At 37.6% G+C, this 23,093-nt stretch overlaps 1 protein-coding gene across 1 annotated transcript; it reads right to left on the bottom strand.

The window, feature by feature from the left end:
- Positions 1-6,496: 6,496 nt before the first annotated feature.
- On the bottom strand, positions 6,497-23,027 carry EEF1E1 (eukaryotic translation elongation factor 1 epsilon 1). The gene is made up of 4 exons (XM_057399238.1): positions 22,689-23,027; positions 20,727-20,927; positions 13,432-13,527; positions 6,497-7,154 (listed from the first exon to the last, which is right to left on the bottom strand). The coding sequence occupies exons 1-4, from the start codon at positions 23,025-23,027 to the stop codon at positions 7,014-7,016; spliced, it is 777 nt and encodes a 258-aa protein (XP_057255221.1). The 3' UTR covers positions 6,497-7,013.
- Positions 23,028-23,093: the final 66 nt, after the last annotated feature.

Raw genomic sequence — 23,093 nt, 5'->3', positions numbered from 1 at the left:
CCCATCATCAAAGCTCAGAAACTGCCCACTGAAATCGCCTTTTTTTTTTTTGACAATACATATAATTTTGTGAACTCAGTGTTAAAAATGAGTGCATTGGTTTCATTGAAACAAACTCCTCCAAAAATCAGTCTAAATGTGGTTAGAATCTGTTTAAATGATAAAATGAATCTTTGGAAAGTGTTCAATACTTCATTTAAAATATTACTAAATTCAGCATAAATATGTGCTCTAAAAGAGTTTTTCCCTCCGTCATTGTTACTTTGTCTTTAAATATTATATTAAATAGGTAATTAGCAGATATAAGAATTGTTACTAAAAAACCCCCCCCCCCCCCCCCCCCCCCCCCCCCCCCTGGGTAACTACCTCTTGCAACCTATAGATCAGTATTTTTACTTTTCCACTTGGATCCAAAGCAAGTAAGCACTTGCCAATCACCAATAAATTATACTAGTGCTTTTATGTTAACAATATTTGTAGGATATTCCAGCTGGTTTGATGATCACTGATAATTAGGGGTAGAATTGTTCAAATGTTAATTTTATCCCTTTCCAGTCTTGTTGTCATCCTTTCCTAGTCTTTCCCTCTAACAACTTCTTTCCCCCTCTAAGCCCTATGCTCCAGCTATCTTTTTATTTGCTGAGGAGGAAATCCTGTAGTTAAGGGGGTTTGTAACTACTGCATTTCTAGGAAAGAGTTTTTGCATTATGAGTAATGTCAGGTTCAGAACTACAGGACTGCAACAAGGACAAATCCTGTGACAGATAAGTGCATCGGTTTCTATTACTACTGTCCTGAAACCTTTTCTCCTCTGTTTGTATACCGATTATTTATTGGTTTTTTTTTAAGAATATGCTTTATTTGCTGCATTTATGCCTGGTTTGTTTCTTTTTAATTCCTCCTCTTGCTTACTCCCACTGCACTGTCAAGTTTATTTTCAAAACATATTTAAAAGAATTAAGGAGGACTTAAAGAGCGGATGGCTATAAAAAGACAAATACTTGTGGAGCCTCTAACCTGTCAGTTTGTAGGAAGTAGCCATCAAGTCACAAAAATATGGAAATAGCTCTGGCTTGGAGCATGAAAATCAACATATGTAGTCATCATGTATTCTTTTGGGAGATACGCTAAACAACCTCTGTCACTTTTGCCGTGCAATGGAACCCGCTTTCTCTTTCAGGGATCACCCTGCCACTTCCCATTAGTGTTAGCAGCACTCCGAATTGCAGAATCTCCAGATGAACGTGCCGAATCCTGTCATTTCCCCCACAGGCTGTCTAGCGATGATAATCCACTAAAGGATTGTTTCATCCAAGTGGCGGTGTCCGAGTCAAATGCCGGCAACAGGCAGGAAAGCCCAAACCTGTTGAGGCAGACATCTGCCAAGATGGGAGGAATGGGAGCGACGGCCCTTAAGAAGGCAAGGCGGGGGACATACTTTGCGCCAGCAGAATAAGTCCATGGGCTGCACCCGTGATGGGAGACTGAGACCATGATCGTGATGGGTGGAAGTTTGCGGGCCGCAATGCCGATGCTGGCCAAAGCAGGCCTGGGGGTGCGCTGTTTGGAGGAATGCCTTGTCAGATTAGTCGCGCAGCTACTGTATTTGATGCTCAACCTGGATGGACAGGCCTGCCAGGCAGAAACTGCTCAGGCAGATGATGCTAGGGAAGACAAAAATTATCCACCGCAAGACTAAGAAGACAGATGACACCCAGCAGGAACAGCAAGCCAAATCTGCAGAATCCACAATGCAGCTGGCTTGCCTGAGGCTACCTGCCTCTTTGAAGTGGAATAGGCATCACCGAGGAGCTGTCAAATTAGATCACCAGCCTGGAAATGCTGAAAAAGACTTTGTTCTTCCAACACAGAAGGGAAAGTTTAATAGATGAAAACCTTCCTAAAGGGGCCAAGGTAGTGTGGGAGGGGAAAGGGGAATCCTTCAGATGCAGCAATGATAAAAAATTATTCACCTCCCGCCTGCCTGCAGAGTGAGAGTTGGGATGTGCCATGATCTGCAGCAGCCACAGTGGCTACAATCACTACCAGCATGGAAAATAAAGGCCTGCAGGAATGTGCACAGAGCAGCAACAAGTAACTTTGCTACAAAATCAATTCCTCCTCCCCTCCAAATCTCTGGTATCTTTACATATCTCCCTAGAGCTGGGTTCTGAAGTACTATACATCTAATACTCAAGACATGTAGCGGTGGGATGCAAAGACCCAGCCTGAATCTGAAAGCTTGTGCAGCAGAGGTGCATGATGGCACCTCTCCTCACTCATCTTTTGCAATAAAGCACAAAAGAAGTGTGTAGCACAATTCAATTTTGATAAATCTAGAACAAAAAATAACATTACCAAGTGATTAAGCATGTGCTCAGGTGTATGGCGACTATGAAACCTGGCATAGCCATTAGGGAGAGCAGCAGCACGATCCAATTATAGATGCAAAGAAGAAATTCTGCTTTTAGGGGGAAAATATTAAACATATTAATCCATTAAGTAGCTGCATCATTACAATTACACTTTGAAGTTAAAGACCATGAAACATACCAAAGATTAAAAGAAATGATAGGATTGAAAGTGAAAAGGAAAAAAAAAAATATATAGAAAAGAAAATCACATACTAGAGTCTAGGTCTGCTAGACCTTTGAAAAGAGCTTACACTGGATTTCTTGACAATGACTTTATAGTTGCATCTATTTATTTTCATCTTTCTCAGCTAATCTCTTGTGAAGCACTTTGTCCTTACGTCTTCCAAATCCATAGCACTGGGGAGCAGTTAAGATCATCTGTTGCTTTTTAACGAAGAGGAGAATAAAAATGCCCAAGTTCTATAGCTGTTTTCATCTGTGACGTCACTTGAGTGTATTTTATTTCACAGACAAAAACATGTTAACACTTCTAAGCTGCATTTTCATATAAAATAGTTAAATGTCTTACTTGAATTGCAAAGTTCTTGTGTGCATCTTAAATCCTAGTGTCTCAGCTCCCTGCTAATAACCCAGGATCCACACCCACACCGAAGAGTCTAGATTACTCTTCCATGAGTTATACTTTAAACAGGTGGACATGCATGTGAGAGAGAAAGCAAGCAAAGTTGAATAATTATTTTATCAAGATACCCAAATGAACTACACCACCTTCTGGGAAGTTTAATATGTACCATAAAAAAAAAAAAAAGTTCCCCATTTCTAGGCCTGTGTATTTCCAAAGATTCAGACAATAGCAAGAAATTCCTGGGAGAAAGGCTACGTCGGTTTAAAAATATTTTGAAGAGGGCAGGGTAGGCTATGAAGAAGGATTACAATATCAAAAAACAAGATTAAAAGGATGCGAAAGTATCACCTCTTACATGCTAACAGCTAAGGTGCTAGCTAGGAGACTTCAATCTCTGGTAATTCCATAGGAGCAACTGTTTTGAAAGCAAGTCCCTACTGTGGGTGGGCAGCGAAGAAAAGGAAGAGACTTTGCGTGATGGGACTGTTTCAATTGTTAACCTCAGGTGGTATCTCCTAACTTGTTTTCTGTGTAGAAAATTGGGATGTCAATCGGATAGGTAAATCACTGACAACACAAAAGGAACTCACCCCTCCCCCTTAAATGTATTACCATTATATACTTAATCTATCACAGAAAAAAAAAACAACTCTTTACAGGTTTGCTGCTGAGAAGCCTTTGCTTCAGTTCCAGTCAGGTTTTCTTAGTACCCAGGTCTAAACTGGAACAATTTTTTTTCCTGTCCAGTGTAAATCGTATCTCAATTTTCTTATTTCTACTCACTTTTCTCTAACCCTATGTTAAACCTGGATTTGTGTTTAAATCACTGCTGCCCAGCTATAAGTCTCAGTGCAAGAACTGCCCCATGAGACTTCTGAACTCTCACTTGAAAATAAAGTGATACATTCAAAGACAACTAAAAATCATCAGCACATTTCTAACATATCAGGTATCTGTTTCAGCCTGGCTTTTCTGCAAGCAGCTGCCATCTTGGCATCAAAGGGAAAAAGACAAGTGGTAAGTGTAAGTTTTCACTGAACACTTACAATTACCATATTTATTTTACTGCTGAATTCTTCAGTTGCTGAAAGGTTGTCATGCAGCACTATCTCACCATATGGCAACAACCTCAAGTCCCAGAGGCACATACTTAAAAGACCATAACATGTCAGGCCCCTTGACTAAATTAGATAGTACAATTATGCAAAATAATAATACTGCAATGATGAGATACATTAACAAATGAGAGTGCCACTGTTCATGAAATACTGTGAAAATAAATTCCACATATCACTGTGGTCATCATCATCACCAAACTGCAAAGCAACAAAGTAAAACATCACAGTATTTACAGTGCCCTTCAGCAACTGAAATTTTGCAAAAGAAGGTTGCAAGGGAGAAAAGTCACTTCTACTAATGTTCAGTGGAAGTATGATAACACATAGACAAGTGTTAGTAGCTTTAAAATCACCAGAACATTTACCCATGTGCACTCTTTATACAAACCATTGATGTTAGTTTGAAAGATTACACACACACCTCATCTGTACATATCGAGAAGCATCATCGTAAAAAATGTACCTCATAGAATTCCACATAGATCAAGCTGTTTTGTGATTTTTCAGAAGTTTTTGTGCAGACCTAGGTGTCCTTGATGATCAAAAGGCATTATAAAGAAAAGGGGAGAGAGAAGGAAATTAATACTATTTGGTTTTCTCAGTCATCTCTCTAAAGACAAAAATCTCGGTTCATCGTCCTTTGCTTTTATCGTCTACCTCCTTCAGCTTCTTCATGCAGGGGAGGCAAATGGAAATGCTCAAGTTAGCATACAATAATGACCAAATGCCTTTTTGGATAGCACAGAGTTAAATTTTACTAATACACTTCTAAACATTTCATCTGTTAGCTGGTTTTTTTTTTTTTAAACATTTCAGCAGCAAGAAACACTTCTGTTCTACACCAGAGAAAATAAAACTGGCACAAGAGGCTAGGGGATACTGCTACAGTAGCATGCAGCCACCTTGAGAAATCCTAACAATTGGAAACAGCAACTGTTTGGGATTAAAAAAAGACACTTCATAGTAGCATCCTGAAAAAACTTGCCTGAGCAGATGACAGTATTGTTTTCAGCAGTATTTTTAGCTCTGGTTCCATTTCAGTGTTCTTAGCTGTAACATAAGCTGCTTGTTTCCACAGATGAAGGTTTGCACATACACCTTATAAAGCTCCGATTATTCTCACTCACAATAGCGTGTATAAGACCAATGTTTGTAAGATGAACGTGGAAATTCCGCAAACTCCAGCCAAATGCACTGATCCCACTCATGCTACCCTTCAGAAACAGGAAATGGTTCATCACAGTAGAATTTTGTAAAAGACATTTTTCCAAGTCTCATCATCACTTTCTCGCAACCATAAATGGGGAAAACAAAAAGCAAACTCTCTTATATACATTTTACTAGGTAACAAATTGGGAAGAGTGCAAGTACTGACAATAAAAACCTGAAACCTTCAGGTAGTCAAAAGCGAAAAGTATGGAGTATGAAGTTTCTAACGTACATTTGTGCTAAAGTCCACTCCACAATTCTTGAACAGATCTCAGTATTTCAGTGAGATCAAGTATACAAGGCCTACTTCTAAATAGCAAGGAAGAAAGGTAACTTATAGGAGATATAGTAGAAGCTAAGAATTAATTCCTCTGTGAAAGAATAAGAACTTTTTCAAACCAAACAAGAGTATTTTCGTTTTTAACAATATAAGACATTCCTGAAAGTGTGCCTGTAAACCCTCTGAGGAAATTATGCATATACAGAAAACACCTAATAGCCTGGAATTGTGCAAGATAAGCTTACTCATGCGAATTTCTCCTATCCTGTTATGTGTTAGGATAGATTTTAGTATCTATTTTTTTTTCCTAAGGCTCAAACACCTGTCCAAGGTACCTTTATATTCACCTTATTGGATGGGAGGCTTCTAAAGCAGAGCACAAGACGAAAGAATCCACAATTGAGAAGTTGTTTTCTGAATACTGTTGTAGAAACCAAAATGGAAGTTTACCAATTAAAATATCAAAGTATCTTTATATTTCTTTCGGCATTTTAAAAGAAAACGTTAACTGAATTGCACAGAAGGTAATTACGTAGTTCAGGTGTATCCTTAGGGCATTATGTTAGCGATGTCCAAATGCCTGCTGATCCAACCTTGAGAGTAAACTTGATAGAGGATCTCATTATCGTCTTAAATTGAGGGGGAGGTTGGTTTTTTTCCTGTTATGTGGTTTGGGTTTTATCATCTTGAAACTTGCATTTGCGCTTGTGTGGAAACAGCATATGAAGCAGGAATCTTGAGAGAATGATAACCTTTGTTATTCAGTTTGAAAGAAGACACTTCTAGAATCAAAATAGAAGTACATATACCACAAAATGAAGCAGAAGGTGAAACAAAATTTTCTTTACTGTAGAGCTACTAAGAAGTTTCACAGCCAAATTAAGACTAAAGAGTTTTAAAATAATTTATTCAGTCACATAAATACTTTGTAACATTTGCATGTTCCCTTTTTCATATCCTTGGCACACAATATAGCTCTTAACTTTTACAAAACTAGTGTAAACATCCATGGAAAATAAAATGAAAAGAAAGCATGACATACATAAAAATTCAATAAATAGCAAAAGGAGTGAATAATTGAAGGAAAATAAGTAATTCTTTCCTATAAGGACCATGTTATTAGTCTTGAATACTTAATTGAAAGAACTTTTCATTTTCAAAAAATAGTGACTTAAAACTCAATTTTCATCTTTCCACCTTTGCTGCATTTAATCAGATACATGATACAATTTAATAAGTTCAAATTCTTGAATGAACAACAGTAATTCAATGCAATTCTATTTGAGGCATCAACAGTTTTGGTTCACATACAGAAAGTTACAAACCAGTATTTGGAAGTTAGTGGTTTTGGACAGTATAACTTCTAAACTCCCAAACACACTTCTGACATGACATTAAGATTTTCCTTAATGAGCATTAGTGTATAATCTGTTTTTGATAAAGACTACATTAGACAGATGCTGCCGGACACCTGGATAATGTTGAATGTGGTTGAACCAACGAGACACATTAAGGTATTTCTCCTTTTCTTGCACTGTGAGGTCCACCTGCATGGGGAAGAAACACAAGGCACCAATAAAACGAGGCACTGCATCATGGGGAAGAAACACAAGGCACCAATAAAACAAGGCACTGTATCATTAATGTCAAACGTGGTAAGGGAAAATAAAAGTGGACAGTTTTATAGCTGATTCCAACTTGCATAAACAGTTGTTACAGTCTGGCACTATTCTATCTTAACTTCACATATGAAAAAATCACAACCCAAAATATGGATTTACTTTTAATTAATTCAAATGAACAGACTTGGAGGGTGGAATATATATTTGCATTACAACAATGGGTTAAAAAGGGTGTTAGACTGCTTGAATTTAATGCATCTATTTATGGGGTTAGCATACATTATTGGGGGTGCAGGGAAGAGTTCCACAGGGGGCACTAGTCTTTCATGTTAATCTAGCCAGCAGTCTTATCAGTAAAGTAACCACTTTGTATTTCAAGGTGTATTCTAAGTACAGCTATATGGGTTTTTTTTCAGGCAATTTCAGACTGGACAGAAAAGTTGAAAGTTGTTTTCTATTTTGAGCAGTGGTCATACAATAGTTACTAAGAAACACCATAGCTTAACACTTAAATGCTCAGATGTGCTAGCTCACATTGGCAGCAATGGAATGATTCAAATTACTACAGTAAACCAAACTGGAAACCTGTCCATACTTCATAAACTTATTAAAGTACTATCACTCCTACAGTTTGACATCCTGTTGTGCTCTCAAGTCAACAGCATATACACTTGTTTATTTTAATCCAAATCTAAACAGCTGCAAGAGCAGACAGGAAGAAGCCTCCAACTACAATCTAGCTATTCCAACAGCTCCTTGCCACTGGAATTGTGGCCAGAATTAATCAGAAGCTTCAAACCTACCTTTACTTTTTATTAGAGGACTAGCTCAGATGAAGTCATGTACTATTACAGATATTAACTATATCTTTTAAAGCCACCAAAGTTCACATCACCAACATCCTCACTGAAGTCTTTTATTATTTCAGAATTAAGCCAGCTGCAGAAGAACTATTCCTATCCTCTATCACCTGCATTACTACTCCTTGATTAGCAATTTTAGGTCTCCTCATTCCTCTGTTATGAGGTCAGCTTATCAGTTTAGACAATCATGTGTTTCCTCACATTAACCCAATACAACTGAATTACGTATCAGGTAGTCCTCAAAACAGACTACAAAAACTGCATCAGGAACAAATGTGATCCTCACATCAACTGCCCTATCTCATCATCTCACCAATACTTAAACTGAGCAGCACGGGATTCACCTCACTTCATTTTCAGTTAGCCAAGTTACCCATCAAGCTTAAATTAGTCATCTTGACAACACCTGCAGTCAATGAAAGAGGGCACACCTGTAGAGGATAGTTTTTAACAGACAAATCACAGCCAGACGTGCCTAATACTTCTCACATTTAGACTTCTAGAGCTGATCTAGGTTAATCCCCTTCTCAAAAGCTAAACAGATGCCATATTCCTTATGCCTTGTTCTGCAAATGCCAGATTTTATGGATAATGCAGGTGCACTGCAAATTTCATCTTGGGCACAGGACACCTGGAAACAAATGCTGCAACAAACTTTAAATCACAGGAAGAGCTATACACATTCATTTACTCGGCTATTTAAGTGAAAAGCTGGTGTTCAAAACTAACTTTCACATTAAATTTTACCTCGTGCTGCACCAGCCCTTTCCTGAAAAAGAGCTGCCTGTAATATTTGCTGCTTTTCCTGACTGTTCTTTCACACAGCCCAGCACTGGGCTAAGAACTGTAAAGATTTAAGTATGTAGTTGTAAAAAGAAAATATAGATATATACTAGAAGATGAGCCATGGGAAAACTACCGAGGAAAGAATAATTTCAAGGAGTTGCGGAAGGAATTCTAAACCAATGCCACATACCATTAAAACTCTATTAACAGCCAGTTAAGAGCACAATAACTGCAGCAACAACCAAAAACCAGGGATCTTGCAGCTGCTCCTAAACCCAACTAGCTGTTCTTATAGAACTCACCTGCCACAATATAAGCATAGCACTGCACATGCATTTCCTCAAAAACTTCTGCAATTTTGAACTGCTGTGAACCCCAGTTAAGCAGCATGAGAAAATCTGAGTTTCTTCCTGCTGGCATGGAAATGTAAACACTATTCCTACAGCTGTATAGACTGACAGAAATGCACAGACAAATCAATTACAGCCACATATTATTTTTGCTGAGCTAGAAACATAAAGGAGTCAACCAGCATTAGCCCAGTGGAAGAGAATGACATTGATAAGGGGAAAACTCCAGAATTTTTAAATGCATTACAAAAAGAATGGAAGCTATTAAAATGTGACACTAAGTGCTTCACAAATTGCCTCAGCTTCTGCAAGTGCAGGATATCCATGACAAAACCTTCCATGCAGCACCATTTACAGGGAAAATGCTTTGATCATCTGCAGTTTGTTATAATGGTAGTTGGAAGCCAGTGTTTGGTATAAAGTTGTAGAACCCTTTACAAATTAACATAGAGCATGAAAAGAGCAGCATGTGTATTCGAAGGCCATTTAAAATTACTGAAAATGAAGAAAAATATGTAAGTATCAGCAGGTAATAAAAATACCGTCAGCTTTAACTGTCAGTTGAGCATGTGTAAAGTTATAATTACAATGCCTTTTTTGAAAGTCTTTAATGGGTAAGCACTTTGTTAGGAAAATGCTGAACTAAATTTCAGATTTTGCAGCAGGTACAGTATTTCCTCCCATAACTTTATACTGACAATTCTCAATCTTTGTATTTCCCTGCTGTAAATAAAAAATAGAGTCTGGAAAACTAGTCTTCCTCTGTTCTGTTCGTGTAGTGAATAAACATCTGAAGGGCAAAACAGACAGCTACTCTAATAACAAAACCCCCTTTCTGTACTCTAGGCACAACAAGCAAGATATTTTTACTTATTTACATAATGTACTCCATCAGTGAAATATATTAAAAAGCACTTTGTGGCATGCTCTACTTTTTACTTGGAACATAACTCTTAGGTTAATTGTTTAGAGATCACTTCCACGGCGTTTTTTTACAACATTGTTAGATGGGTATTTTCTGTTCTTCCTCATTAAATTAGATAATTCCCCCAAGTTAAGAAAGGCTGCTGTTCTGCTGTTAAAATAATTATTTGCTATTAAAGCAATTATTTTAATAGCAAAGCAGCAGACACTCAATTTGACAGGCTTTTTTATGTCATGGGGAAAAAAAAAAAAAAGAATAAAGTCTTATTCTTTCACCACGAAGCTCACAAAGGGTAACCAAGGTGGTCATCATACAACACAACTAGAAGAGTTTCTAGAAGAGCTATAAATATACATGCCTTAATTATATTTGCTTTCAGTTGCATTGGGGATGGAGGCAAAAATTCCCATTCCCACACCCAGAATGTGCATGGAAATTCTAAAAATACCTGCCTATATCTCAAGTTCTTCAGCATCAAGAAAAAGATACAATCTCACTTTTTAAATTTAGCCTTTAGATATGAGGGGAGGATGGAAAAAAAACCCCAACGCCAACCTGCTAAACAGTTTTTTTTTTAATGAATTATATGCACTTTTACATAGTTTTGACTAATTTTCTGTTGTTGAAGGAACATGCTTAAAATTAAGTCTTCTCTTTAAAGTGAAACTGGTTTTGCATTTAGTTTAAGTACCATTTCTAGCATAATTTTCCAGAAGGAAAGTAATGAGGTAACAACCTCATTACTAAAAGCAGTGTATCGGTGAGTATTAACAAAAATTCACAGCAATCTGTTTATTACAGGAAATGTTCATTATGGAAAAAAAATAAGTGGAAAAAAAGCTCCTAGTGCATTCTCATTTTAGTTCAGTATTAGTTCTGACCTGAGGAGAACAACTTCGTTTTGTACTTGATTTGACCCCGAAACTTTGACTGAGGCATCTTCCATTTGCAGATCTGAATTTCACCCAGAACTTATTTCTAGGCCTTATTAAAGAAATTTCCAAGTCAGACATACAAAGTTCAGACTACCTCTTTGCTTCTGACAAAGTTTTGTATTGATTATTTCTCTTAAATAGAACTGAACTTCTGCTGTTTGAAAATACTTAAGAATAAAAACATAGGGAAACAAGTTCATTACCACAGGGGGAATTTAATGCTTACTGATTGCTTGAGCTATCCTTAAGCAATGCTTCCAAATTCATGTTTTCTCTGCAATCTATGCTTTAACCTAGTAGAACTTCATTGTTCATTATGCTTATCCACATATGTACTTAAGTAATCAAAGTGTCTAAAGACAACAATATTTATATCAGATACACGGAGACATGAAATTACATATGACAATGTAAATCACACCGATTTAGAAAAAACTTAGTATCAAGCATTACACTTTTAGGGTGTTTGACCTATATTATGATGCAGAACAATAATGTATACAATTTAGTTCCTGCCTTATTATTACAAGTGTATTTCTAGACTCAAAATAAATTCAAGTCTGCAGTAAGCCTGAAACACTACCTGTGGATCTGACTTTCATTAATGACGGTGGAAGGAAGGAAGTAATACAAAGATGTATGATCTATATTCAGAAACACTACAAAAGGGAAATGAAACTGAGTGCAGAAGGACTGAGTGGTCTTAAATCATTTCCAATTAAAGTCGCACCAGAAGACTTTTAATGTTTGAATAATACTCAGCTCATTCAGGACAATCATGGTCTGCCACTAATATTTACAGTATTTTGTTACTAATGCACATGGTAGCATGTAGTTGTTAGTCTATCAAAATGTAAGAGATTAAGCCTGAAGGTCATTATCAGTAGTATTTTCAGATCATTGTTCTAAACAGCAAGAACTGTGGATCTCCCTCTCGGTGCCTTCTATTTCTACCTTCTCTCTTGAAGGATTAGAGGAAGCATTTATTGATATTTTGCACAAGGCTTAGTTGAAACAGTCATGTGTATGACAAACTGCTTCACTAGACCACATCACATTAAGAGATAGAGCAGCTTCCCCCCCAAAGCTTAGGGCAGAGCTGCAGCTCTGGATGTACTCTCCTCTCATTACAGGAAAAATAAAAATAAATCACAAGATTCTACAGTTCAAGTGTTCACCTTTATAGTTAGGAACCTATATTAATCAAGTCTGAAACCTTCAAAATACATGCAATTCCCAGCTAGCAGCTTCTAAATTTTCCTCTTTATTTAGGACAGCCACCCCATTATTTGCCCTTTATACCCTTCAGATTCGGAAAATGAACTTCCATGAAGTCACACATTTCAGAAACAGATGCTGTACTATAAACTTGTCCCAAGTAGTGTCTGGATGGTTGCAGGCACCCAGGAACACCAGGTCATTTGTTTCTACCATCTGTTCCATTTCCCAAAGCTTATCTTCTTGATTAGGTGGTCTACTCTAGAGCAAACGCTAAATTTAAAATATGCTTTATTTTCTTCTGCCTAAATTATTTTCAAATAAAAAGTATCATTGGAACTCATACTCTCCTACAGCATATACAGTCATTTTTAGAAAGTACTTACACATTTTTTCTGTCTACATATCATATGTGAAAGGTAACCCATTCTGACACTCTAGTCAACACATCCATCCTATTACTTAAGATACTTTACAAGGCAAATACAGTTTAACAGAATTAATTCTAGGTGACTTACTCTAACATGTTTTCAAAAACCTTCTGAAATGAAGCTTCCCTTCCTGCTCCTCTGCTTCACACTTTCTCGATTTAACCTACTCCTCAGTCTATGTTCTCATTTTTGGTAGTATTCCATTACTTGATCTTCCCTCCCCTTCTCTGCCTCAGCCTGCCTTTTGAAGTGTACTGTTCTTGCACTCTTTAATCAGAGTCCTGTTTTTAATGGTATAACATAACCATTCACCCAGTTGATTAAATTCACTGATTCTCAGACACACATGCATGTCAGAGGGACAGGTATTATCCCCGTTATGTAGAGGTAACTAAAGCATTCGGAACACTACAGGTAATACACTTCTTTTTTGACAGACCCATACCTAAATATTAAAATAAGTAAAAAAAAACTAAAAGAAAAAAAAAACCAAAAAAACACAAAAAAAATCCCACAAAAACAAACCCACAACTTAAACCCGTTTTATTTGAAGATTTTTGTACAAAATCTCTCAATTTTCATTCTGTGATTTTCACTGAGCAATTCAGTAGGTCAATTTCTACAACAATAAGCTGCCCTTTAGATAAACAATTATGAGAGCTGTACATACAAAAATAATTCAAATAACACTTACCATGACATGATGCAATCCATAGTACATCAGAATGTCTGCTAAGGTAAAAATGTTTCCTGCAAGGTAGACTTTATCTTCAAGGTGTATGTTAAGATCCTGAAAATGAAAAAGTCATTGTACTGCTGTAGTATTAACATCGTAAGACAAAATATTAAGGCAATTGTTGAAAATAACAGAAAATCTACTCTGGAGACCATGCACATAAAATAAATGCCAGCTTAAATTTATCCCTATTCAGCAAAGGAGAAAAAAGTGTCAAGATAATAAACTATCATACTTTGACAGTGAGGATTCAATAAAATGTAAATGTTGCTCTCTAAACTCAGTACTAGCCAGTTTGCTACTGGTACATAGTTTTTTGTAATTCTTCCCCTTATATCCACTCAAATTTTTGTAAATACAAGTGTGATTTATTTTATATTCCCATCTGACTCCACACAAGTACTTTCAAGTCTGTCTTCTTGGCTCCAAATTACTGGAACTCCAAAACCAAGACTTTTGTTATTGTTAGCACATATGACTCAGAAGCATTGCTGTTAAAGACATTTAACATTTGATAAGTGGAAAATACAATTCTACAATCAAAGGAGAGCGCATTGCTCTTCCAGTAGCAGCTTCTCCTGTCCTCCAGGACTCAATGCAGCTGGTCAGCAGTCTGGAACTGCTACCCATTTCAGTAGCATTTGACACCTGGTTTTATTAACACTGAAATCACTGCTAGCAACTCTTATTGACTGATACTGTAAATTCAGTTGTTGTCCAAGTCCCTTCAAAGAGAACACTGCTTCAGCATTTTAAAATCATCTCTCAACTATTCTGTATGAGAGGCTGAGGGTGGGTAGCAGAAGGCTTCCATTTAGGTTCAGTGAGTAATTATTTCAAATCTCTACTACTGAAAGACCTTTTTTCACATCTTTTTGTATGCAGTCATTCTCCGCTGCAAAACAGGGGGGCTGACAGACTTATTCTTCCTCAAGTGTACCACTTCTGATAATACAGGCAGTCACACATAACCTCTACCTCCCTCCTCTTCTCCACATCTTACCTGCTTCTCATTCAATTTATGCGCCTTTCTGCCCCCTACGTTGAAGAAAGAAACACAGCAGCAAAGTTACCTATATTAACCCCGATCCTAGCATAAGCAACTTTTAGTTTTTGTAACCTGGAAGCTCTCCCTGTTAGTATTCTTCTGCTCACTGAAAAAAATTGTAGTAAATGCCCTCCTGTTTCCTCAGCAATCTCCTTAAGCCACCCCTCCCCTGCCCCAGAAACAGAGGTAAGAAACTCAAATATAACTAATATTTAAAAAAATGTCCCTGAAATAGTTTTTCGGTCTTAATTACAACACATTCCATTTTAAGACAATCTTTTATTTTTTTTTAAAAAGAGTCTAGGGCAAAGAGAAGGGGGTTAATAATTAGTGAACAATTAAAAATTATATCTAGCCATTGGCAGACTGCAGTTTTGTGGTTCCATAATTTTACTGATCGAGATATCCTACAATGCATATGTAAAACCAACCAAAATACAAAACTAAAATGCTGAGACAAAGACATCTAACCCTGCATTTGATTTTAACAAGTTTGACTCTATTATGCCACCTAATTCTTTGATAAGTTCTTCATGACAGAACTCTTGTACTTCTGTAGTATTTAAACATCCTCATGTCTGCTTTGATTTCTTTTATTAGAGCAAATCGGAGAAAAATATTAACCCCTGCATAGTTAAAATTCTGTAAGGTCATCTGCCCCTGGCTATATAGCTTCTTTTCTTTAGACTGGTTTACTGCTTCATGTTAGTAAACCCTCAGATTACTTTAATCATATAACTACCATTCTGTGGAATTTCATACACACATGACAAAAGCAAATGCAATGTCAAGAAAAGGTCTGCAGGAAGGAAAACCCCCAAATATACCCAGAGATCTGTCTACTAGGAAAACAAAATTAATCATTCTTCATCTATTGTGACACAGATTCTTTGACCGGTATTTTTCACTTTGATTAACCACAAATTTAACACATAGTGAGAAGTAACACCACTGAAATTATATCCTCCCTCCCCTCTTTCTCCTTAGTCCAAGCTACGGACTGAGGATTTCATAAAGTAAAAACTTCATCATTCATGAAGACACAATCAACACATTTATTTCCCTGCTCAAAATTTTATACTGTGCATGTATACGCAGAATACTAATCAATTAAAAAAAAATCCTAAAACTTTAAAGGCAAAATAAAACATTACAGTGTGAACAATTATTTATTCTGGTTCATGAAATTTTACAAAATCAATTAACTGAACAAATGGAATTTGGCAAAAATGGCTTAGTCTTGGATAAATTAGTCTTCAATTCTTTTCTTGATCATGTGCTTTCCTTCCATAAAATACAGATAGATACTACAATTTCATCCTGTAAGTTAAAGTAATTCAGAAATGCGCAATTCTTTTCATGTGCACTAGGTGCATCTAGTTAATCTTGCCTCATGGGTTTGTTTCCCATAGATGATTATATTATTGGCTGATAGCCAACTGTGTAAGAATTCTGTGTTAAAGTCAAGCTTTCATAAGTGACCATGGTATTAAACTGAACTAGTGTTCCTGTCCTGGAAAGACTAATAAAAACACGAATACAAAACTGTATCCGAGTTTCTATTACATCCAGGAGACTCAGGTCTGTCGTTTGTACCATTGTCTTTCATGTACTGAGCATCACTACTTAAACTGATTACATAAATACAATCCCAATATTAAATGACTGAAATAGACTTGGAAATTGCTTGGAATTGTATGAACTTATTGTTGCAGTCCCTCAGAAAGCCCCTTGTCAAATTTCAAACAGGTATTTAAGACATAACTGCAGTCTGATGCACTAGTATACGAAAAACCACTGCAATTCCAATTCCATTTTTGGGTATAAGGGGAAAAAAGCAACAGGAAGAAGAGATGTTGCATTATTTATGGACTGATGGATTCCCAGTCCCTTGTTTTATGAAGAAAAAAAAATTCCAATTTACAGCATATATCTGGAGCAACAGCTCAACACACCCCACCCACGGCACACTTCTGGCTACCCCACAGAATCACTTATTATCTTTTAAATATGCAATTTAATTATCTGTAATCCAATTCATCCATTAAGGCAACTGAATCCCTTCCAACCACCACAAGTCAAGAGAATAGCTCAGATAAGTAACAGCTGCTTCTTACATGACTCAAGAGCTGACAATGGATCTAATACTGATACTGTTTTGGGTATTTTGTCCACAACACACCACTGGTGCCCGTATGTATGTCCAGCACATACTGCGTGTGCACAGAAGCACATCCTTGCAATCAGCAGTATTCTCAAGGTCATTTATACCCTAAATGCCTTTATATCTCATCATGCAAAGACAAAGAGCTGAGCACTCTCAAATGTATCAGGAAAGCCTCTGACGATGCAGAACTCAAGAAAGGATTCTGCAGCCATACCCAAGAAAAGTAGAACTGCACTGCTGGGGCATAGGCATATTTTTAATTCTCACGCAAGACTTCTCTTACTGGCAAACTATGAACTAAACCTGGTCTGGATGAGTATTACATTCAACATACATTCAACAATCTCCTGTAAGAGACAGAAGAAAAGATACTTAAGACACATTGCTCAAGTAATCAAAATAGAATCTTTTACACCTGCAAGTGAACAAAAATATCCCGGTGCTAACAGAAAAGGGAGAGAAGTGAATACAGAAACTTGAAGTTTAATAAAGACTTGCTGAACAAGCTTGCCAGGGTAGGCATCCCATTTAGAAGTCTGTCAAAAAACAGTGTACAAGAACTGTGATTAATGGCATGGGCAGAGTATGGATTAACCTGCTTATGTATTTGTAGAAACAGTAATTTTTCAAACAAGGACATTAAGTAAGAATTGAAACTCTCTTACTCAGATTTCTAATTGGATTTCATGTTTCTAGCCAGACAGCACAGGAAATTAGGACAAAACTAGTTGAAATCATGGAACATTTTTTGTTTAAGACACTAAAAGCAGAACACAAAAATTCTTTGCTATAATTATCGTTCAGAATCTAGAGATTTCTATAGCAAGCTCACAATTATTTAGCATATGCCCCTGAAGATGTAGTAGGGTGGAAGAACTCTAAAGACAGACATTCAAATCTCTTCAACTGAATCAATTAACACCTAAGTGGACATCTGATGGCACAAGTGTCTCACAAACATTCAGTTCCTTCCTGGAAGAATAGCAAAACTGGTAGTTATCAGGCACAACTCCTCAGTAGTTTTCCATTTTTTTCCTATGAAGCTTCATTTACCATTAATCAAATATCAAAGAAGCAAAGGAAAATACTCTCTCGTCCTGTGGACAACAAAGTTAATATAATGCATTAGATATTATGCTGTCACCACTATTAACAACCATCATTCCTGCATATATGCTGAAGAACAGCCCAGAGGTACTACTCCTGTTTATTTTGCTCAATACAGGAGCATAAATCAAAAACCAAACTCCAAGAACACTTTCATTGGCCACTTAAAACAGCATGGCATTTGCTCTGAATGAAAATAAAAAACCTGGCTGAGATGGTCTGGCTACTTCATGATTGCTTTCATGCCAAGTAAGAGTCAACACACCAGCAAGAACAACTTAAGAACCTATTTTCCTAAGGCCAACAGAAACCCCTTCCTAATCAAATTATCAAACATTAAACCAGTTACTGACATTTTTCAGAACCACATCACCTCAATTAAGGGTTAAACAGAGACAGACTAAAGTTTATAGCAGAAGTAACTGAACTGTTTTTGGCAGCTTATTATAAATTGTGGCTCTAGGCTGCAGCTGTCCCAAGACTGCCATTGTGTATTCCAGACACGTTGTAAAACTACAACCTCAGACTTCCCTTCCTATTTTAGTTTTTAATTTTTTTTTCATTCCTACTCCCTCTTGGCATAGTATACTTTAATGGTAGGCTGCCTCTTTTTCTGATTAATCATGGTAGCAAGAGAACAAATTAAAAGAAAAAAAAAATCTTAATTGCTATACTATGAAATTATTAGTGTTGGAACAATTCCACAGCAGCCCTGTGTCAAAATACATTCTGGTTATTCAACATCTGCTAAGAAAAAAAAAAATCCACAGGAAAATTTTAAAGTTGCAATATCTACCAGATAATACTTAAAGGCAGAGATTCTCCCTCAAATGACACCATTTCTCAATAGGGAAATTCTGCTTTGTTTGGAAACACTCGATTTATCTACATATTTGTGTTTCAGTATACTGTCTTTTCAACACTGCCAGTGCTTCTAAGACTGAAACTGAAAAGAGGTATCAGCTTCAACATGAAATCGTATCACTGTGTCTAGTTTTAATACTCAAATGCAGTTCTAGAGATACTCGTGTGTGCTGACAAAGGTACCATCACTTAAGCCATCCAGAGCACATGTATTTTGTTATAACAAGACAGAAAACTTGCTTTTGTTTTTTGTATAACAGAAGAGCAAGAAAAGTAAATAAAAGTTATTTATTCTCATATGGTCTTCTCACAGTTTGGGAAAGAACAAAAGGCATCACCAGTTTGTTTGAAAAAATGACTGAAATTATGTCATACTTGTCATAAAGGTTTTATTAAAACAACATTAATTAGACAACAGGAACCTCCGAGGGCCACCCAGTCATACCACCTGCTCAAAGTACAGGTAAACCTGAAATTAAACCCCGATTAATCAATGCCTCCTTCAGTAAAGTTTCAGAAATCCCAAAGGTAGACAGTTTTTGTGCGATATCTGTAGAGTAACCATGACTGTAAAGGTTTTGATAGCATTTGCATGTAGAAAATGAGAGCAGTTTGTTACAAAAAGAGAAGCAATATAAACAAACTGATGCTTAACTGATGGAAGATATTACATAGCTACAATGAGATCTTGGTAACTCAGATTATTTGGGGCATAAAAGAAAAAAATGGTTCTTTAGAGCTTTCACCAAGTTGATCCTTGTAAAGCAGGCATAACATTCAAAGTCCTCAAGATCAAGGAGGCTGTCAGTTTGAAAAGGACAACAGATTACTAACAGGGTTTTGCTTGGCACAATTTTAAGATGCAAGATCTTTTTTTGACTATGTAACACAACATGTTAACTCTTGAATGCTGCTTTAGTTTATCTTTGGTTTCTGCAATAGTTCTAGTTGACTCAGACTTACCACACCTAACAGAAGTTAGAAGTGTTAAGACTCTGCTAGCCTCATGTAAAATCAACCTTCCTAATACCTCTTATGTCACAAAGCTATTTCTAAACCCGGAGTCAAAAGTAGCACTGAGCATTGCATACTTGCCATCTAAAATACACCTTTAAAATTAGAAAAAAATTAACACTTCAAAAACTGATTGAATTTTACTAGTTTCATATACACTTATTAAACAGAGCCCTTAACACTTAACAGTGTTATCAAATTTAACAGTTTAATAAAAATAATAGTTAAATCAAATTTTCTCTTCAAGCTCTGTTCCCACAAGACTTCAAAAATCAGTCTTGTCACAAGATTATTTATTTTGCCTTCATTATCAGTCACAAGAAGTAAGGAGGAAATAGAGTAAGTTTTGCTATCTACTCCTTGCCATATATTTCTTGCTCAAGTAACAGAGTGACCCTTGAGATCCTCTTTTATGTTTCCACCTGCCTAAGAGAAACTAAACTTCAGACTACAAGAAACATTTACTACAGCAGACTAAACCCACCATATAAGGTTAACTACGTGAAGGGTAGTTTTGCAAAGTGCCTTTATGATTTCCAACACAGGAATTCTGTCCACTAACTCCTTTTGATATCAGTATCAAGTACTACAACATAAAGTATGGCCTGTATTCCATAATTAACAAATCAATAAGAATTGCTCTTAAAACAGTCAGAGCAGTGTTATCTTGAAATACAGCGTCAAATTGTTGTAGGATAGTAGGAAAATGCCATCTTACACAGCAAATACAAGACTAGGCAGCTGAACAACCTCTAAACTATCTGGAACACCCTGGGTAGTTTCCAGCACTACAGCCATAAAACACTAAGAGCTCTGCTTCCCATACTTTACAGTTGAAGCTCTTTTCCCTCTTATTTCAGGTTGTTGGGGTATTTTTGTCAAGAAAAGTGAAAAGCAGCAAGCAGAATAAAAGCCAGTACTGAGAGATACTGCCAAGTTTTCACCATTTACTCAGTTTTATTACTCGGTTGTTCACACACATCAGCACCGTACTTTTCTTCAAGGGCTAGGTCACTCCAAAATTCAGTGGCAAGGTAATTAAATACTCCTTACCTTCAGAATTATCCTTGTATCTTCTTTACTAGAGCTTCCATCTACTTGAGTCACTCTATATTCCAACCACTGCTGGACAAGAGCTTTCTCTTCTGCAGTACTTCCAAGCAGTTGCTCTTTCTTGGCCTGTTTAACTAAGTAGGCAGCTATGGTCATTATTCCTGTCAGACCAGGTCCATTGTTTGTCTGAAGAACAGGAACCTAGAATAAGAAAAAAAAAAAGTGCAGTAAGAATACTTTTTTTTTTTCTTTTTGCTCTTCAGAAGGATCTTTAAAGCAATATATTGGAATTCAGAAATACTGATACTAAAGGTTGTAATATTAAAACCATGTGTATATTCTCTTCTTACTCTTTGGGGTGGTATATTTTCATTTTTTATAGAAGAAACAGTACTGAATATGCATAAGCCAAGATACCTTTAGCTCAAATTAATAAAATTCTGCCTCTATTAGCAAGAAATGTTATTGCTCATTCTAACACTGTCAGAAATGTAATTAACTTTTAACTTATTTTCAAATTCAGGACTCTGACTTAGGATTGTAAAGTCAGCAGCACCCAATTTCTCTCTGGGCAGATTACAGCAGCAAGGTTTACCAAAATGCTTATTCATACTTACTATTCTATTCCCAAATGCTCTGACATATGTTAGTAATTCACTGATATCAGGGGAGGACAACACAACACACCTCTAGCTTTAACCATGTCTTTGTTAGTGACACTAGCACATACTAAACTGGGGGAAAATAAACTGAACTGCTAAGAATCAGAAATTAAGTGAATGAATTGAAACTAACTGCAACAGACTAAAGCCCATTCAGTCATTTACAACATCAAAAGACAAAAGCTGCTGATTAAAATGCAATACTTTCTTTTTTCAAAGTATCTGACCACACAAAGGAGCTTTTATGTTTGGATTTAATTAACATAAAGTACAAGCTAAAATCATGATTTTCATTTTGTAGTTGCACCATGATTCTCTAACAATTATTCACTTTTTTCTCTCAACATGCAGTCTGGAAAAGTGCAGATCGATCTAGTTACTTGACTTTTCAGACTTCTGCTTTACAGCAACAGCATTAAAATACCACTCAGGTTGTCAAATAATTAAGGAAGCTTTTGCAACTGAAGAATGCATATACTGATATTCAGGACTTTAATCATAAGCAGTAAAGTCAAGGGGAAAAAACCCTACAAAGCAACTAACACAAGGCAACCACACACCTTCTTTTCTGTTATCTTTCTCCAAAAGCATCATGTAAAGGCCCTTACACATATGTAACACTCTCAGCTCCATATTACACTTTTCAGGCCTAAGATGCCTCTTAAACTACAGAACCTAATGTTTCCGTAAAAATTTCAAAACGCCAAGACTTCTACTTAAAAAAGCAAAATATTTAAGAGCAATAACTCCTCACTACAGATACTTTCTTAATATTAAAATCGTATCTTTTTTTCCATGCAATTTAACCACTCCAGCACAGATGTAACTTGCGCTGGCACAAGAAAAGCATAGGGAGGGGTGGTGTAAGAACAAGCACATTTTAAGCCAACATCCCTCCAACGACAGACAATTTTCCTTCCACAGGCGGAACAAAGAAGTTTCCAGAACCTACGAGTAGGCAGCGAGGCCCTACAGCCACAACTTAGGGCGGGTGATGAAGGAAGAGGCTCGGGGAAAGAAAACGAAACCCCCGCTCAAGCGAAGAGCTGACGGAAACGGGATGGGCAGCTGAGGCCAACACGGGGCACGGCCCGCCCCCCCAAGGGAAAAGGAGTTTGGGGGGGGGGGGGGGGGGGGGGGGGGGGGTGTGTGTCTCAGCCACCGTCGCAACGGCGGTGAAGGGAATGATCTGGCAGGGCCGGGCCGGAGAGGTGGGAGGGGAAGCGGCGAGGTAAGAGACCGCTGGGGAAGAGGGTGGGTGAACCCCCGCCCGCTGCCAGCCCCTCCTCGCTCCCTTCACCTTCCGATCCCCCTGGACGCCGTACTTGCTCCCTTTCGGCAGGCCCAGTAGCTTCTCCAGCAGCACCAGCTCCTCCACGCCGGGCCCCGGCCGCGCCGCAGCCGGGATGGAGATAGCCTCTGTTTCTAACGGGAACAGCGGTTGCTCTCTTCCCGGAATGTGGCAGGAGCTGTTGATGGGTTTGTCGCTGTGCCTCTGGCAGAGGACAATAAAGGTGCGACCCCCTCGAAGCCCCTGGCCCTGGGATATCCCGGCTGCTGGAGGCGGGCAGGGGCGACCAGACGCTGCGGGCCGGCTCTCTGGCCTCCAGGCCTGTCCTGTCGCTTGCTGGCGCTTCATCTATCGTTGGATGCAATGGCAGCGTGCTGTCGGGGGGATACCGCCGGGCTAACGAGGCGTACGCGG

The sequence above is a fragment of the Pezoporus wallicus genome, unplaced genomic scaffold (genome assembly GCF_028554395.1).
Source record: "Pezoporus wallicus isolate ANWC-B61680 ecotype Strahan unplaced genomic scaffold, APGP_CSIRO_Pwel_v1 contig_818, whole genome shotgun sequence".
In the NCBI taxonomy this organism is placed as follows: domain Eukaryota; kingdom Metazoa; phylum Chordata; class Aves; order Psittaciformes; family Psittacidae; genus Pezoporus; species Pezoporus wallicus.
This window is presented reverse-complemented; position numbering and strand designations above follow the sequence as displayed.